General features: G+C 36.7%; 1 protein-coding gene across 1 annotated transcript in view; it reads right to left on the bottom strand.

Annotated features, from left to right (window-relative positions):
- ralgps1 (Ral GEF with PH domain and SH3 binding motif 1) overlaps positions 1-16,019 on the bottom strand; it is a 178,395-nt gene that overhangs the window by 146,791 nt on the left and 15,585 nt on the right. The window contains exons 3-5 of the mRNA XM_052093784.1: positions 14,843-14,976; positions 9,795-9,899; positions 8,540-8,590 (exon numbers count right to left, since the gene is read on the bottom strand). Of these exons, the coding sequence (XP_051949744.1) occupies positions 8,540-8,590; positions 9,795-9,899; positions 14,843-14,899 (213 nt within the window). The 5' untranslated portion in view covers positions 14,900-14,976. The remainder of the gene's footprint in view (positions 1-8,539; positions 8,591-9,794; positions 9,900-14,842; positions 14,977-16,019) is intronic.

The raw sequence follows: 16,019 nt of genomic DNA, 5'->3' as shown, positions 1-16,019 counted from the left end.
TCATAGCTTTGTGCAGTTTGAAGAATGCATCCTTTTGTTTAGATGTATTTTAAGATGCAGCAGGGACACAAGCAATAACAGGGGTCAAAATTAACCATCTCACCACAGAGGGCAAACTCAAAAAACTTGTGACTTGTGATAGTAAACCAGGGAGTCAGGGTTTGGCTTAGTCTCCACAAAGAGTTTGTGCACTATTCGTCTGATACATATAGCACACAAAACTGGATAACGCTTTCTCAAGTTAGTAAGTACTAATCTTATTTGGCTGGTTTGATGGAACGTGAGAAAAAGCACACAGGACTTTTTATCAGTCTATCTGAATACAGTCATGTTTACAAGTTTCCATGTTGAAACAACAAGTGCTTCTGAGGATGAAAGGGTGAAAGAGGTAGGACATGGCTTCCAACAGAATAGTGCAGCTTCTTCGAGAAGCAGCAAACGAACTGGAAATCAGGTACGTTCAGTGCTTGCTCACATCATGTTCACATTCATATAATGCTTCTACCATTGTAGCATGCAATAGCCCACAAACCAATGGCAATACAATTATTGTATTTCCATGAGCCCCCACTGGTAAATACTGTAAATACACCAAATTGGCCCAAAAAGCATCTTTCTACATTGATGGTGAAATAAAAAATTATATTATAGCAGATGCTTTACCAGAGACCAATGCTTTATGGAGGGCTCTTAAATGTGTGAAATGGAAGTAATCTTTCATGTTACAGCTCAGTTGCAACGTAAAGGCTATTTTCAGCAACAGATGTCATTGTCCTGTGTCTCCAGTGTAAATAGTCACATAGTATTTAATACTGATCTCATTGACTACGTTCACATGGACATCTGAAAGTGGGTAATTGGGAGAAAGCAGCATTCTGGTTTACATGCACTGTATAAGAGAAATTCTCTTTACTCCCATACACATGCGGAGTAAACAGCTTTCTCCACAGCAACCTAATTTCCCCACAACTCGTGTAAATAACAAACATAGCATCTGAGGAAAACTGCTATTTTATTCTCTATTGCTTCGCTTTATTTCCAGATATTCCACAGTTCTTGCCGTGTTTATTTCCTTGAATTTTCACCACGATCTGCAGTGAAATTGCAACGCAATAGTGGGGTTTCTCTCTTACGTAAAACTCCAGGATTCCCTCGATGTACGAGAGCATATATGCGAATGTGAGGGACAGTTGATATTTTACAACAGTGTGTATAAATGGGTATATTTTATAGTGTATGAATTTTTCTCACTGAACTCCACAGTACTTGAATTCTTTCTGCTGTGTTGACTTGTTGTTGGGCTCCATCCTATGATGTTTTTTATCCAGTCTGTTCACGCAGATGCACACACCTCAAAAACCTATTAGAACACTGGCTTTGTGTTTACATGGCCACATGAAATCCACATTCTCCGGGAGAAAACTGGGTGTGTTAAGACGCTTTCTCTTAATCCTTTAAGAGGTGTAAGGAAATCAGTGTTCTCATTTACATTACTTTCTGAATGTCGGTTTCTGAAAAACCCTGGAATAAACCATTTTATCAACCCTTTCGCATGTGCAATCAAACAGGTATGATTATACAAGGATGGGCTCAGACACGTACAATCATGTTTACAAGTAAAAGAGGGACAGAAGTGGTTGTCATAATGAACCAGCTGATATCACAATATCTTTATTTTTTATATGTTACAAACATTCAAACAATCACAAAATAAAGTGTAAAGCAGTTACCATCAGAGCACACCGTTTTGGTGCAGCGATGTGGTCATGTTTTCTGACCTCAAAAAAAGAATACAAACTAGTCAGTCCATTCAAGCCTTCTCCCATTCCATCCATGACTCATTTTAAACACTTCCGGTACTGGGAAATTGGAAGGGCAAGGTATTTTGAATATTCTATGCTTCTGTGACAAACTCAGAATCCCATGCTGCAAAAAGGTTATTTATGTGCATGTAAATGTGGTCACTGTGAATTTGGTGACTGAAGATCAGAAGTTCTTCAGCTAATCTGTTCACACCGAAATTCGTACTACTGCCCCCAGTGACCAAAGCAGTAGTGTTTTTAACGTATTGGCATGTGTGAGCTCCAGTTTTCAGGTAATATTTCCACAGAGGGGTGCTAAAAGTGAGTTATAATGCAAGTTGTTTTTGTTTTGAATGATATACAGTAAAGATAATTACATATTTTATTAACTTTACCCCCAAATCCAAACATCTACCCAAAACCTAACCCTCAGTGAAGTAAAAGTTTTATCTTAACCCTCTGGGGTCGGCGCGTCCTGCTGGATATTTTCGTCATAACAGCAGAAACAACTTAAAATACTGTCATTTTTGGGTATACAGATAAGTGTAAGTCATCATTAGAGACTATAAAGGGTCTACTTTTATTTGTGTACACTCACAATAACAACAAAATCTTGTGCTTTTGTAAAATAAAGAAAATAAAAAGGGTGAGCTGTCAGCAGTCTCTGGGTTTGCAAGCATATTTCTGAAACACGTCACAAAAATGAACTGAAACTCCACGAATACTTATCACACAAACATGAAATATATGTCTAAAGAAAGCTTAAAATGTCTACTTTTAAATAAAACAATTCAAATTTAAAACAAATATTCTCCTGCAATGCAATCTGTTTGAAACAAAGTGATGTACAGTTTTTACTAGGCTATATAATTATCTGTAATGTGATCACACCCACCAGCAGAGCGCACCATTCATGACGCTAATGTGCTGAGACGATCAACGCAAATGTACACGCCCCCGACTGTGAGGTTGTAAACACAACACAACTCAACTTTTCTGCATGTTTTTAACGATACACAGGCAACTGTGAGGTTTGATTTAAACACCTGTCATTAATTTTTCTGCACGTTTGCAACGATACACAGACGAGAAAGCTCCAGGATATTATGGAAGAGTTAACATTTTCCTCAGAAGAACAGCGGGACTCCGATGAACGTTTGAAGCAGGTATTTAAATTGTATGCTGTATAATATAAATATGATATGTAATTTTATATAAAAATAATATGAATGTTTAGAATATATTTTATCAAGTGTTTATGCTGCCTCATTATCATCAACAAAACTTGTGCTTGCAAATATGTGTTCAGGTGTAAATTAGTAAAATACACTTTAAATATGACCATATTAGAAAATCAGAATATTATGATTTCTGAAGGTGCTGAAAATTCAGCTTTGATCACAAATTGCATTTTACAATATATTTAAATTGAAAACTGTTCTTTTATACTGTAAAAAGAGTTCAGAATATCAATTTTGTTTCTGTATTTTGGATCAAATAAATCCAGTCTTGGTGAGCAGCAGAGATTTCTTTTAACGGTAGTGTAGGTCTAAAATTAAGTAAAGTCTTTATGTAAACAAAATATATAGTCAGTTTATTTCTTTTAACTTAAAACTTGATTTTGATCATTAAGTCTCCTCAAATTAATTCTCTATCCCTCATTGATAGGCCCAGAGGAGGGGTCTTTGTATCCTCAGGTGTGAAACACATCAATATTCAAGATAGTTCACGCCTCCTCGCATATTACCCATCAACACTAAAAGTGTCTTACAAAAGTTAAATTACTATATTGTTATGTATGAATGAGTGATCAGGATAATTTTCACATCATTTTGTAGCAAAGAATCTAGGCTACAAGATCCAGTTCTCAAAAGGATTGTGGACAAATGTTTAGTATGTGTTACATGGCCTTATTTCAGTGACTTAAAATTTTTGTTTTTTCAAAAACCACGCATAAACATTATTTTCTCAAAAATACCAACCTGTACATGCATGTTGCTCACATATTATTGTAGCCACATTTGTCCTGAATACAGTGTTATCACACATTAGCCATTAATATGTTTTTAATCAACTGAAAAAAGCACAAATGTCAAGGCATGTCAAAACCTATCCAGGGGCCAAAATACCCTCAGACCCCAGAGGGTTAAAGAGAAAGTGGAGCCACTGAATTGTGCTTGTCATTGATTATGAGAACATGTTCCTGGTTTCAATGCAGGATGTAAACCCAAGTTTATGAAGCTGCTGACACTGCAGACGCATCACGCATCAGTCATGCCACAGGAGAAGTTAAACACAAAAGATTGGAGATGGCGCTGGTCAGTATCTCAACAGAATATGGTAGAAGTCAGAACTGGAATATTTGGTATCAACGTGTTGACTTCTCGTGATTGGCTAAAAAAAACCTGTATTCAGAACTGAGCGGCCATTAGAAAAGATTGCAGATTTAAAATTGCGTACTTCTTGGAAGAACCTGTGCCAGCCATTCATCTGACATTCAGATGAATGGAAATGCTAACAGATAGCTTTCCTTGTCATAAACCATCATTCTGTAGCTGTCCACTTGGTAAAGTAAAACTCCAATATTGAACTAAAAAAACCAAATCCTTAATAAACCAGACCAGTGGCTGAGTTCATCTGAAACAATTATGCGACCTCAAACAATGTTTAATATTAATGCTGCTACTTGGAAAAAAACAAATCTGCAAGAAAACATGTCCCTGCTTTTTTAAAAACAGATCCACTTTTGGAATGTCATAGCAGTCTGTAAAAATGGTTCCAAAATTATGATAATTAAAAAAAATAAAATGATGACATATTATTTGCAAATATGCACTGTAAGTCAATCAATTGCACTTCATTTTACTTTCAAGTCAGTCCAATCACTCACACTAATGTACTCTGGATAAAGTTTAATCAACCATGACTCACTCTTGCTAAATGTTAACATCCATTTGTTCATGTCTCTGAAAAAGGACAGAGATACATTCCAAGGTCACTGTGAATGGAAACAGACTAGTCCAGACTTTGAACAATTTTGAAAAGTAACTCTGTTGAACCAATTGCCGAACATTTTGCCAAGTAATTCTCTGTTGATGTATTACGCCATTACCATATAGACGGTGTGGGGAGAACAAGCCAGGATAAAACTGGGACACTACGAGATCACCTCATATCTGATTAAACCTCTTGGATAAATCTTGTGGATGAATTAATATTCATGGATTTGGTTCCATGTTGTATGGTAGTGCTATATATGTTACTGCACCTTGCAGATAACTTTCAGAATTGCACGTACAGAGGCCTCAAAAGAATTTGGATACTTCAGTCATGCTTACTGTAAAAATGCTTTAAAGTCACTTTTCTGAGTCATTTTTGCAATATATTTCAACCAGCTGACAAGGTTATTTTTAGTGGATGTATAAAGTAAGTTTCTTTCAAGTTTACACAAGTGCCCTACAGTAGCAGAGTAACCACATCACATAAACTGTGGACATATTCTAGTAATTTGGTGTCCAAAAGTTTCTCAAAACTTTCAAAATTTTTAACAACATATGTATTGCCTTATACACCGAAGAAAAATATAAACACAACATGTTAAGTGTTGGTCCCATGTTTCACGAGCTGAAACAAAAGATCCCAGAAATTTTCCATATGCACAAAAAGCTTATTTCCCTCAAATTTGTGCAAAAATTTGTATACATCCCTCTTAGTGAACATTTCTCCTTTGCCAAGATAATGCATCCTTCTGACAGTTGTGGCATGTCAAGAAGATGATTAAATAGCATGATCATTACACAGGTGACAATAAAAGGCCACTAAAAAATTTGCAGTTTTGTCACACAACGCCACAGGTGTCTCAGGTTTTGAGGGAGCGTGCAATTGTCATGCTGACTGCAGGGATGCCCACCAGAGCTATTGCCAGAGAATTGAATGTTAATTTCTCTACCGTAAGCCACCTCCAACGTCGTTATATAGTTGTAACCGAATTCAGTGGGCAAATGCTCCCCTTCAATGGCCACTGGCACGCTGGAGAAGTGTGCTCTTCATGGATGAATCCCAGTTTCAACTGTACCGGGCATATGGCAGACAAATGCGTGGCATCATGTGGGCGAGCGGTTTGCTGATGACAACATTGTGAACAGAGTGCCCCATGGTGGCAGTGGGGTTATGGTATGGGCAGGTATAATCTACAAACAACGAACAGAATTGCATTTTATCGATGGCAATTTGAATGCACAAAGATACTGTGATGAGAACCTGAGGCCCACTGTCGTGCAATTCATCTGCCGCCATCACCTCATATTTCAGGATGATAATGCACAACCCCATATCGCAAGGATCTGTACACAATTCCAGGAAGTTGAAAATGTCCCAGTTCTTCCTTGGCCTGCATACTCACCAGACATGTCACCCATTGAGCATGTTTGGGATGCTCTGGATCAATGTGTACGACAGCGCGCAATATCCAGCAACTTCGCACAGCCATTGAAGAGGAGTGAGAAAATGTTCCACAGGCCACAATCAACAGCCTGATCAACTCTAGGAGAAGGCGATGTGTCGCGCTGCATGAGGCAAATGTGGTACAGATGCATATCTGTATTACCAGTCATATGAAATCCATAGATTATGGCCTAATTCATTTATTTCAATTGACTGATTTCCTTAAATGAACTGTAACTCAGTAAAATATTTGAAATTGTTGCATTGTTGTGTTTCTATTTTTGTTCAGCGTAATTTTAACTTTTAGTGAAATGATTTGCTTAAATTGTGTTTTTGTGCTATGTCTTAAAAAAAATGCCACTTGCTTTAATATTTTGTTAAAGCCACTTTACTAAAGCTGGCTCTACACAAGCTGATTTTTCCAATTATTTTCATGTGTTAGCTTCATTAACAATCACTGGCCAGGCAGAGGGATACGGAGCACACTTTAGCACCTCTCAGCGGGAGTTGTTAATCACTTAACTGTCAGGACTCCCTGCTGAGTTAATGGCTTCAAGCGCTGAAAATGTTTTGTTCACACTGTATGTTTTGTTTGAAAAAATTATTCTGTCACTGAGAAGAACTGACAAGATGACAAGCTGATAGGAGCTGATCTTTTTATCACACTCCGCTGCATATAATCACAAACACTAATTAAAATCCATAATGATTCTAGCATTCTGCAGAAATAATGCTGTGGTGATGTGGGCGTGGCCGAGCAACGTCTGTGTCTGTGGAGAGCGGTAAGGATTGACACCTGTGGGAAATCACCTCTAACAGCTGTTTTGTGTTGCAGTGAGAGCTTAAGGGGGTTAAACAAGTCCAAACCTCCGGAGAGGAGCAAGAGACTCAAAGCTGACTGCATGTGCTTACGTTGAGCTGAAAAGCAACCTGTTTGTGTATATTGAAAAGTGTGCAAAATAAAGACTTCTGTTGAACATTTACCCTGCCCTCGCCTCCTCAAGAAGAAAGCTAGAGACCTGTCACAAATGCAAAAGCAACTAATGATGGCTTTAAATAACCTTGACAGACATTTTACCGTTTTAGTGCATTAAGTGCATTTTATATAACCTTATTTATCAACTATAACTCTGAAGAGAGTGAGATCTCAGCAAAAGTCTTTTTGTTTGTTTTGTTTTTGGAGTCTGCTAGATTAGAGCCAGTTTAAGACATTCAAACTTTTTGAAGTGTCCAAATACCTTTAGGGGCCACTGTGTGGCAGTCTTACACATAACAATTAAACACCTATGTAAGACATTATCAAAAGGAGCATTTGTTAAACACCTTAACTGTAAATGTTTGTGAAACCTTTATCACTTTGTAAATGGCAGAATCTGCTATAAGCTGTAAAATGCCTTGGCAAACCTGTTTTCATTATCGGTGAAAACCCAGCACTTTCACTTTTCTCACAGATCTAACTCGATTCTGTTTCAAATTTACATCATATCAATTTAGGAGTGCCTTTCCATTTTCATCTTCACATAAATTGTGAATTAAGGAAAGCTCTGAGACCCCTGAAAATCTGAGCACAGGAAAAGCTCTGGCTAATGTAATGGAAGAATATGGAGCTAGATGCTGTGGGTTCTGTGGTCTATTGGAATTGTGTGTGTGTAGGCATGTGTGTCATTTATGCACTGCTATAGTGAGGGCTGCCACGTTACACTAATCTCATGCACTAAAGTGCATATGAGATCAGTACACAGCTGTAGGGCTCTTCAGATCTGCATGTGTGGATTCAGTCTGAATATCCTAATGAAACTCTGTACAAGTGCTACCTCAGGATTCCAACACTTTATAAAGAATACATTTCCATGACCTTTCTGGTTATTTTTATAAGGAAACATTTACATTTCTCGTCCCTTTTAGACCTTTCGAGTCATTTGTACAAGAAATTGGGATACATTGTGAACCATAGACCAGCTCAAAAGGATGATTTGATCATAAATCGGACACCACTATGGTTTGCGAGCAATTTTTTCTCTATACAATTTCTACAAAAGAGCAATATGAAATATGAAATATTTTACAACAGAGCATAACTGGGAAAAAGTTAATTCACCATAAAAATATTTGAAAGACTTTTTGAAGACATTTAAGATTAAATTAACTTGAAAATTAACTTAAGAAAACAGGCTATTAAAATTCCTTGATGTTTCCATGTTTCCCCATGTCTGTGAGAACCCTGTATTCTCCTGATAAACCTTCAAGATCTAAACAGAGGATGTTTATCAAGTTGCCATAGATATCTGTCTCACCTCAGGCTGTATCACTTTGAACACAGGAGCATCCATCAAAGTGATTTGACTCTGCAAAAAAACAAAAAAAACAAATCAACTATACAGATAAATTGACAAGTACTTAAATTTGTTTTACATATTTGCATTACCTTAAAGGGATAGTGCACACAAAAATGAAAATGTTCTCATTCCCTCATGCCATCACAGATGTGTTTGACTTACTTTCTTCTGCTGAACACAAATTACATTTTTAGCAGAATATTTCAGCTCTGTTGGTCCATACAATGCAAGTAAATGGTTTCCTAAACTTGAAAGGTCCAAAAAGCACATAAAGGTAGCAAAAAAGTAATCCACAAGACTTCAGTGTTTAAATCTATGTCTTCAGATGTGATATGATTGGTGTGGGTAAGAAACAGATCAATATTGAAGTCCATTTTTGCTACAAATCTCCACTTTCACATTCACATTCTGCCGATTCTCAATCTTTGGGCATATCGCCACCTACTGGGCAGGGAGGAGAATTTAAAGTAAAATAATAGTAAATTTTGATCCGTTTCTCACCCACACATCATATCGCAACCACTGGAGTCATCTGGATTACTTTTACTGCCTTTGTGGAGCTTCAAACTTTTGTTCACTTCCATTGTGAGGTCCTACAGAGCTGAAATATTATTCTAAACGTCTCTAATTAATCAGCAGAAGAAAGAAAATCATAAACATCTGGGACGACATTAGTAAACGATGAGTGAATTTCATTTTTGGGTGAAGTATCCCTTTAAGCAAATAGAGGATACATTAAAGGTGCGTTATGTATGTTTTTGTGGTTCGCTAGCAGATAAGACTGTACTAGACTTCATACTGATGCATTACATGGAGGCAGCATCATGAAAAAACTAAACGTTTTGTTACCATGTACAGCCACCACAGTGGAGCCATCCTATTTGCAAGCATATTTGACTCCCAGGATTAATTTATTCCACAACCAAAAGTATTAAAATGGGTTACAGAGACAAATGGAGAAGTGTTTGTCTACCCACCCTATGTAGAATATAACCACTTTTTTTTTGGTTACTGTGGAACAGCAGTGAGGTCTGTGTAATCCTAAGGAAGACTAGACAATGCCAGTGTGGCTGTGATGGGTATTTGAGCTGTTCTTGATTACTAGTGAAACTGTGCAGGTGATGAGAACCTTGGGTATAGTGATCAGAACAAGAGAGAGCCTGATAGAGATGATGATATTTGTGCATGTGAATTAGAGCATTTATAAACTCACAGCAAACTCCTCAGGTGTCACTTTGAGCATGTCAAACACCACCGCGTCAAAGCTCTTGGCAGAGTCCAAGCTCCGTCCATCCAGAGACTCTGAACTACTGCTGTCCTGCAAGCACAGGATGAGGACAGTTAGGGAATGAGAAACAACATGGAAAGAGAGAGAAAAATTGGACATAATATCAGTGAAAAGGTCTCATACATCTATGAAATCCATATGGACAAAGAGCTGTGGCCAGTTCAGCTTTTCCTGTGGATATTTAATCAGTTTAATTACAATTGTCCAACTGAATTACTTCATTCTCTTTGATTATACAGCACAGATGGGAAAAGTGGATCAGAATGCAACCGCATCACTTTCATTATTTTATTAACAGGCAACGTGCCAGTCCAGACCCTAATAGTATTAAAGCCAGATAAACATAGTCCACATAACAAAGGCTTATGAAGGAAATATACAGTCACTCTGAAAAGAATGATTTCTCTTTAGCAAATATACTGACAGACCTCCTTTGAAGTTTCCCAGTTTCATCCAATGTAATATCCGTAATGATGAACACAGTGTAAAATATTATCTTCTAAAAAGAGTCTTATCTTATCTGCCATCCCAGATGTGTATGACTTTCTACCTTCTGCTGAACAGAGATTTTTGAATATCTCAGCTCTGTAGATCCTCATCATGCAAGTGGATGGTGACACATTTTTGAAGATTCAGAGAGCACATAAAGTTAGCATAAAAGCAATCCATAAAACTTCCATGTTTTAATCTACATATTCAGAAATTATGTAATTGTTTTTAAGTGAGAACAGACCAAAATGTATCTCCTTTTTCACTGTGCATCTTGCATCGTAGTCTCTAATCACGTTCATGATATCAAGCTTGATTACTCTTCCTAGTGTTTGACGCATGCACAGATTGCGAGATGGCGCCAGTGTAATACAGCTTGAAATCTTAATCGAGAGACTGCTGATATCAACATTTAAAAAAATATTATGTTAACCTCATTTTTTTCCTCCAAATGCTTTAATGACTGCTCATGTCATGTTAACATATGGTCAAAATAGGTCAGGATAGATCTGCAGATGCATACTTTTTCATTTTAAATAAACTAAATAAATGTATCATTCAACAAATTACATAATGGACTATATCTTGCCAAACATACCTGTACACTGAAATGATAAATCGTGAATTGGCCAATGGCTTTCTAAGCACACCTGTGCAATGACATACAGCAATCAATCAGATTAAGGGAGGGCAATCAGACAAATCATTATATCAAATATAACATAACAATTCAGATTCACAATTGGAGTGTTGACTTGCAATTTATCAATTGGAGGTTATCAGGTCTGACCCAATTATAAATTATTTATTAATGACTAAATTGCTATAAAGACCATATTGAGTCTATAAACATCAACTGTCAGTTTAGTTTGGGCTAGAGAAATTTTAAAAATGGCATATAAAAGATATTATAGGAAATATTCAGAATTCCTGCCCAACAAAGATCATATGACAACAGTTTCAGTTCGCTTCAACAATAAGAAAATCAGTGCTGAAAAAAAATCACTTTCATGGCCTGGAATCACAACGATAATTCATCATTGGCCATCCATTAATCTATAACTGGAAAATGCTTTGAAAGACTGAACTGCATGTACTGAACTATGACATGACAATGACATATCACTGTCACACTGGAGCAACAACCTGGAGCAACAACCTGCCAGTGTTTATTTGGACTAATCAGCACTGATGAGGCAACAAGCTCAGCAACCAAATATCATATGATCTAGCTTGAACACTGTACACAACATGCTTGAAAACGACAACAGTCCCTCCACTCTGCACAGTGTTATCACATTGTGGATGTGTGCTGCACCACTGTGCTGTGATTTAATAATTTATACATTACGTTACAAATGGAGAATGTTAATATTATTCAGGAAAATCCAACTTATTTGCTTTGAATTTGCAATTTATTTGACTACAATTACTTAGATGTGTTGTTAAAATCAGCAGATACTTTTGTAGTTTAATAAGCAGACGTTTTCTTTTCTTGTTGATTATTTTCATAATAATCATGATGAATCAGTCAGCACGTTTTCTTTATATCACGTAAGATATAATGAAGTAATGAAGATTGTTTAACACATACAGTACTCGTTTGTGTGAATCTCTCATGGAAGATTTAATTTAAAACACTGTGGTTATAATCATCAGCTGCAATAAATCTCTAAAATGTAACCCATGACTGTCTGCCAGTGCTTACAGTTAAAGACAGATTTTATATTAGCAAACTACAGCTTTGATTAGTCCTTTTGGAGATCTACTTTGTGCATAACACGAGTCATTTTTCCAACAGTTATTTACAGACAGATTCTTTCACTTTTAATTGACTATATCACAATTCCAGTGGGTCAGAAGTTTACATACACTAAGTTAACTGTGCCTTTAAGCAGCTTGGATAATTCCAGAAAATGATGTCAAGGCTTTTTACCGCTTACGAAAGAGACACATTCTGTCTCCTAGAGATGAATGTAGTTTGGTGTGAAAAGTGCAAATCAATCCCAGAAAGCAAAGGACCCTGTGAAGATGCTGGAGGAAATGGATAGACAAGTATCTATATCCACAGTAAAACAAGCCCTATATCAACATAACCTGAAAGGCTGCTCAGCTAGGAAGAAGCCACTGCTCCAAAACTGCCATAAAAAAAAAAAACAGACTGCAGTTTGCAAGTGCACATAGGGACAAAGATCTTACTTTCTGGAGAAATATCCTCTGGTCTAATGAAACAAGAATTTAACTGTTTGGTCATAACGACCATAGTTATGTTTGGAGGAAAAAGCGTGAGGCTTGCAAGCCAAAGAACACCATCCCAACCGTGAAGCATGGGGGTGGCAGCATCATGTTGTGGGGGTGCTTTCCCGCAGGAGGGACTGGTGCACTTCACAAAATAGATGCCATCATGAGGAAGGAAAATGATGTGGATATATTGAAGCAACATCTTTAAGCCAGGTAGTTAAAGCTCGGTCGCAAATGGGTCTTCCAAAATGGACAACGACCCCAAGCATACCTCCAAAGTTGTGGCAAAATGGTTTAAGGACAACAAAGTCAAGGTATTGGAGTGGCCATCACAAAGCCCTGACCTCAATCTGATAAAAATTTGTGGGCAGAACTGAAAAAGCATGTGCGAGCAAGGAGGCCTACAAACCTGACTCAGTTACACCAGTTCTGTCTGGAGGAATGGGCCAAAATTCCAGCAAATAATTGCGAGAAGCTTGTGGAAGGCAACCCAAAACATTTGACCCAATTAAAAAAATGTAAAGGCAATGCTACCAAATACTAAATGTGTATGTAAACTTCTGACTTCAACTGTATGTATGAGCTGTTAACTGACTGCCTTGTTCGTCTATACTGTATTTTATGTATGGTAATACATTTTTGTTGTAATTTACTTTTTGTTGTTGTTGTTACAACAGCCTCAAAACCCCTTGAAAAATGAATGTAAATAGTTTACAGTCATGTGTCTGATCTACAGTTATAAGAAACCATATCCCTCTAGACAAAAGTGAGTGTACCCTCAACTTATGTGAGGTGAAACTAAACGTGACAGGTTTGAGGAAAGGATGTTTCTAGCTTTCAGAATCTGTAAGCTTTCATTTTAGAAGCATGGCAGACTAGTCATACTAATGCAGTGATTTACAGTGAAAAGTGGCCAACATTTTTTTTATTATTATTATTTATTTTATTTTTTTATTTAATATCTTGATATATTAGTGTTTAGAATAATTAAAAATGACAATTCTGGACAATTTTACCTGGATGTAGCTTACCTTTAAAAGTAACTCAGGCTAACATGTACATGTATGATACGTTATTCATGCTTCAAAAGTGGGGTTTTTTGCATATTGTTCTGAGCATTGGGCAATCGGGCCTTAGTATTCATTGATTGTTCTAGGTTTGTTGCATTGAGAATGACAAGTAAAGATGAATAAAAAGAAAATTGATATTCTAGATTTAAATAGTTTAAACACCAAAACGTTTCTTATGTTTTCAAACTGGTCTTAAAAGTGCCACGAACAGAATGTGCAACCACGTCATTTGTTATACTTGTACACGTAAATCTCAAATGATAACACCCATTCCAACATTCCATAATAAATGTAATATTACAACGTACATCTGCACAAGTTGTGACTGAACAGGTGAACTTGAGCGAAGTTATACGCTTGTCATAATATGCTTAACTTGCGTTGTGAATACGCTGCCTGTTTCCATAAAATCATATAAACTGACTCATGACATTACCTGATCCTGCTCCTCTGAAAAATAAAATGGAAAATAAAGCCATAAATAAATTGAAAATATTTTTTAAAACTGCTGGAACATATGTATTTGTATATATCTGTACAGGTGATATTCAGGTTTAACAGTTTTAATTACTCTCAGCTGAAGTCATTGTCAACACTTACGTACAGTATACGCAAATAAAGCTGCAGTGTCTGTTTTCCTGTTTTGATCAGCCAGAGTTTTTCATGCATTATGGAATAAAATATCCCCTAAAAACAAAATAAATATGATGGGACAGTCAGACGGTCATTATGGGAAAACCCTTGTTTCACCTTGAAGGGGTTTATATTGCCATAATGATCAGCTGACTGCACATTTTTTTGCTTATTAATTGGCTAAATGTAAAATAAGTTAATGCATGTACATTAAATATGAATATGAATATAATAAGCTCTTCAATATATAAATAAACATCAATACATTGTTTTATTATGTGAGAAGAAAGAGACTGTGGAGTTATTTGAGAGGTATGAATCTAGCACAGCTATGAATGAAATTGATTGCCTGGGACAACAGTCAATTATACAGTTTACAGGTCAATATACTAAAATATTTGAAGGCAAAATGCTGAAACTGACCAATCAGAATCAAGTATTCCAGAGAGCCATATAATTAAAAAAAATATAGGCTATGATACAGGATAAATACTCTCATACATGCAAACATTAGTAAACACATGGGATGCATTTAAATACCTGTGTGTGGCGGGAGGTGATGCTGACGCTGGCAGGGAGCCCATTCCTCCTGTACATGCTATCAACCAGACGAGAAGACCCAGATCACAGCTGACCTCAGCTGCTCACCGCCACACATGACCTCTCAGCTATCCCTGCAACAAACAAACATTATTTTTCAAAGATATAATGTTCTAAAAAAAATGATATGCACTCATATGTCTGAAATGAAACTGCTCATTATAAGTTGCAATGTTTGATACAGCCAGCAGAGGGAGGTCTTCTCCGTGAATTCAGCCTCTCTCTCCTCAGCATATTTTCTGCATCTACCCTACATTCTCAGTCAGCCATTTCTTGTTTAAATGAGCTATATACCATAGCCATTATAAGACATCTTGCAGAGCTTCTCTCCAATATATACTGTTCAGTATGAGTTTTGAAATATTAAACATTTGGCATTACACAAAAGCAAGTTTTGTTTTGCAAAATGAAGTCCAAAATTCAAGGGCACAGATGTGGTCTTTTAAAACCATGGCTTTCATCCAGGGGCCAGTAGACCTCTGGGGGTCTTGTGAAGGAACTGTATGGAGTCCATGGAGAAGATCTATCAACTAATTATCAGATAATCATTACATAATGTACAGTAATCTTATTGTTTATAATGTAGTTAGTTCTAACTACAATTTTTTTTGGGGGTCCCTGGGTTGGCTGAGTATCTGGATGGGGGTCCTTTGGTCAATAAAGGTTGAAAACCCCTGTTCTAAAGCCACATCCATTTTCAGCTTCCTAACTTTTATTTTCCAAACTTTGCGGTAATGGAGAGCATTTTTGGAACACTATGTTTTGAGTTCCAGTGTGGATGAATAATCTCTCATCATTTTCATTATGGATTATTAGATTATTAGTTAAAAAGGACTTGAATATTTATCTGTTTCTCACCCACATCTATCATATTGCTTTTAAGGATATGCGTTTAACCACTAGAGTCTTATGGATTATTTGTATGGTGCCTTTATGTTATTTTTGTGGCTTCAAAGGGCTGGTCACCATTCACCAGCATTGAAAAGACCTACAGAACTGAGATACAGTTTTTCTAAAAATCTTAATCTTTGTTCAGCAGAAGATGACATCTAGGATGGCATGAGGGAGAGTAAATGATGAGAGAATATTAAATTTTGATATAAACTGCAAAATCAAT

The sequence above is a fragment of the Xyrauchen texanus genome, chromosome 27 (assembly GCF_025860055.1).
Source record: "Xyrauchen texanus isolate HMW12.3.18 chromosome 27, RBS_HiC_50CHRs, whole genome shotgun sequence".
NCBI classification, from domain to species: Eukaryota; Metazoa; Chordata; class Actinopteri; order Cypriniformes; family Catostomidae; genus Xyrauchen; species Xyrauchen texanus.
The sequence above is the reverse complement of the archived record's forward strand: the minus strand, read 5'-3'. Positions and strand labels throughout refer to the sequence as shown.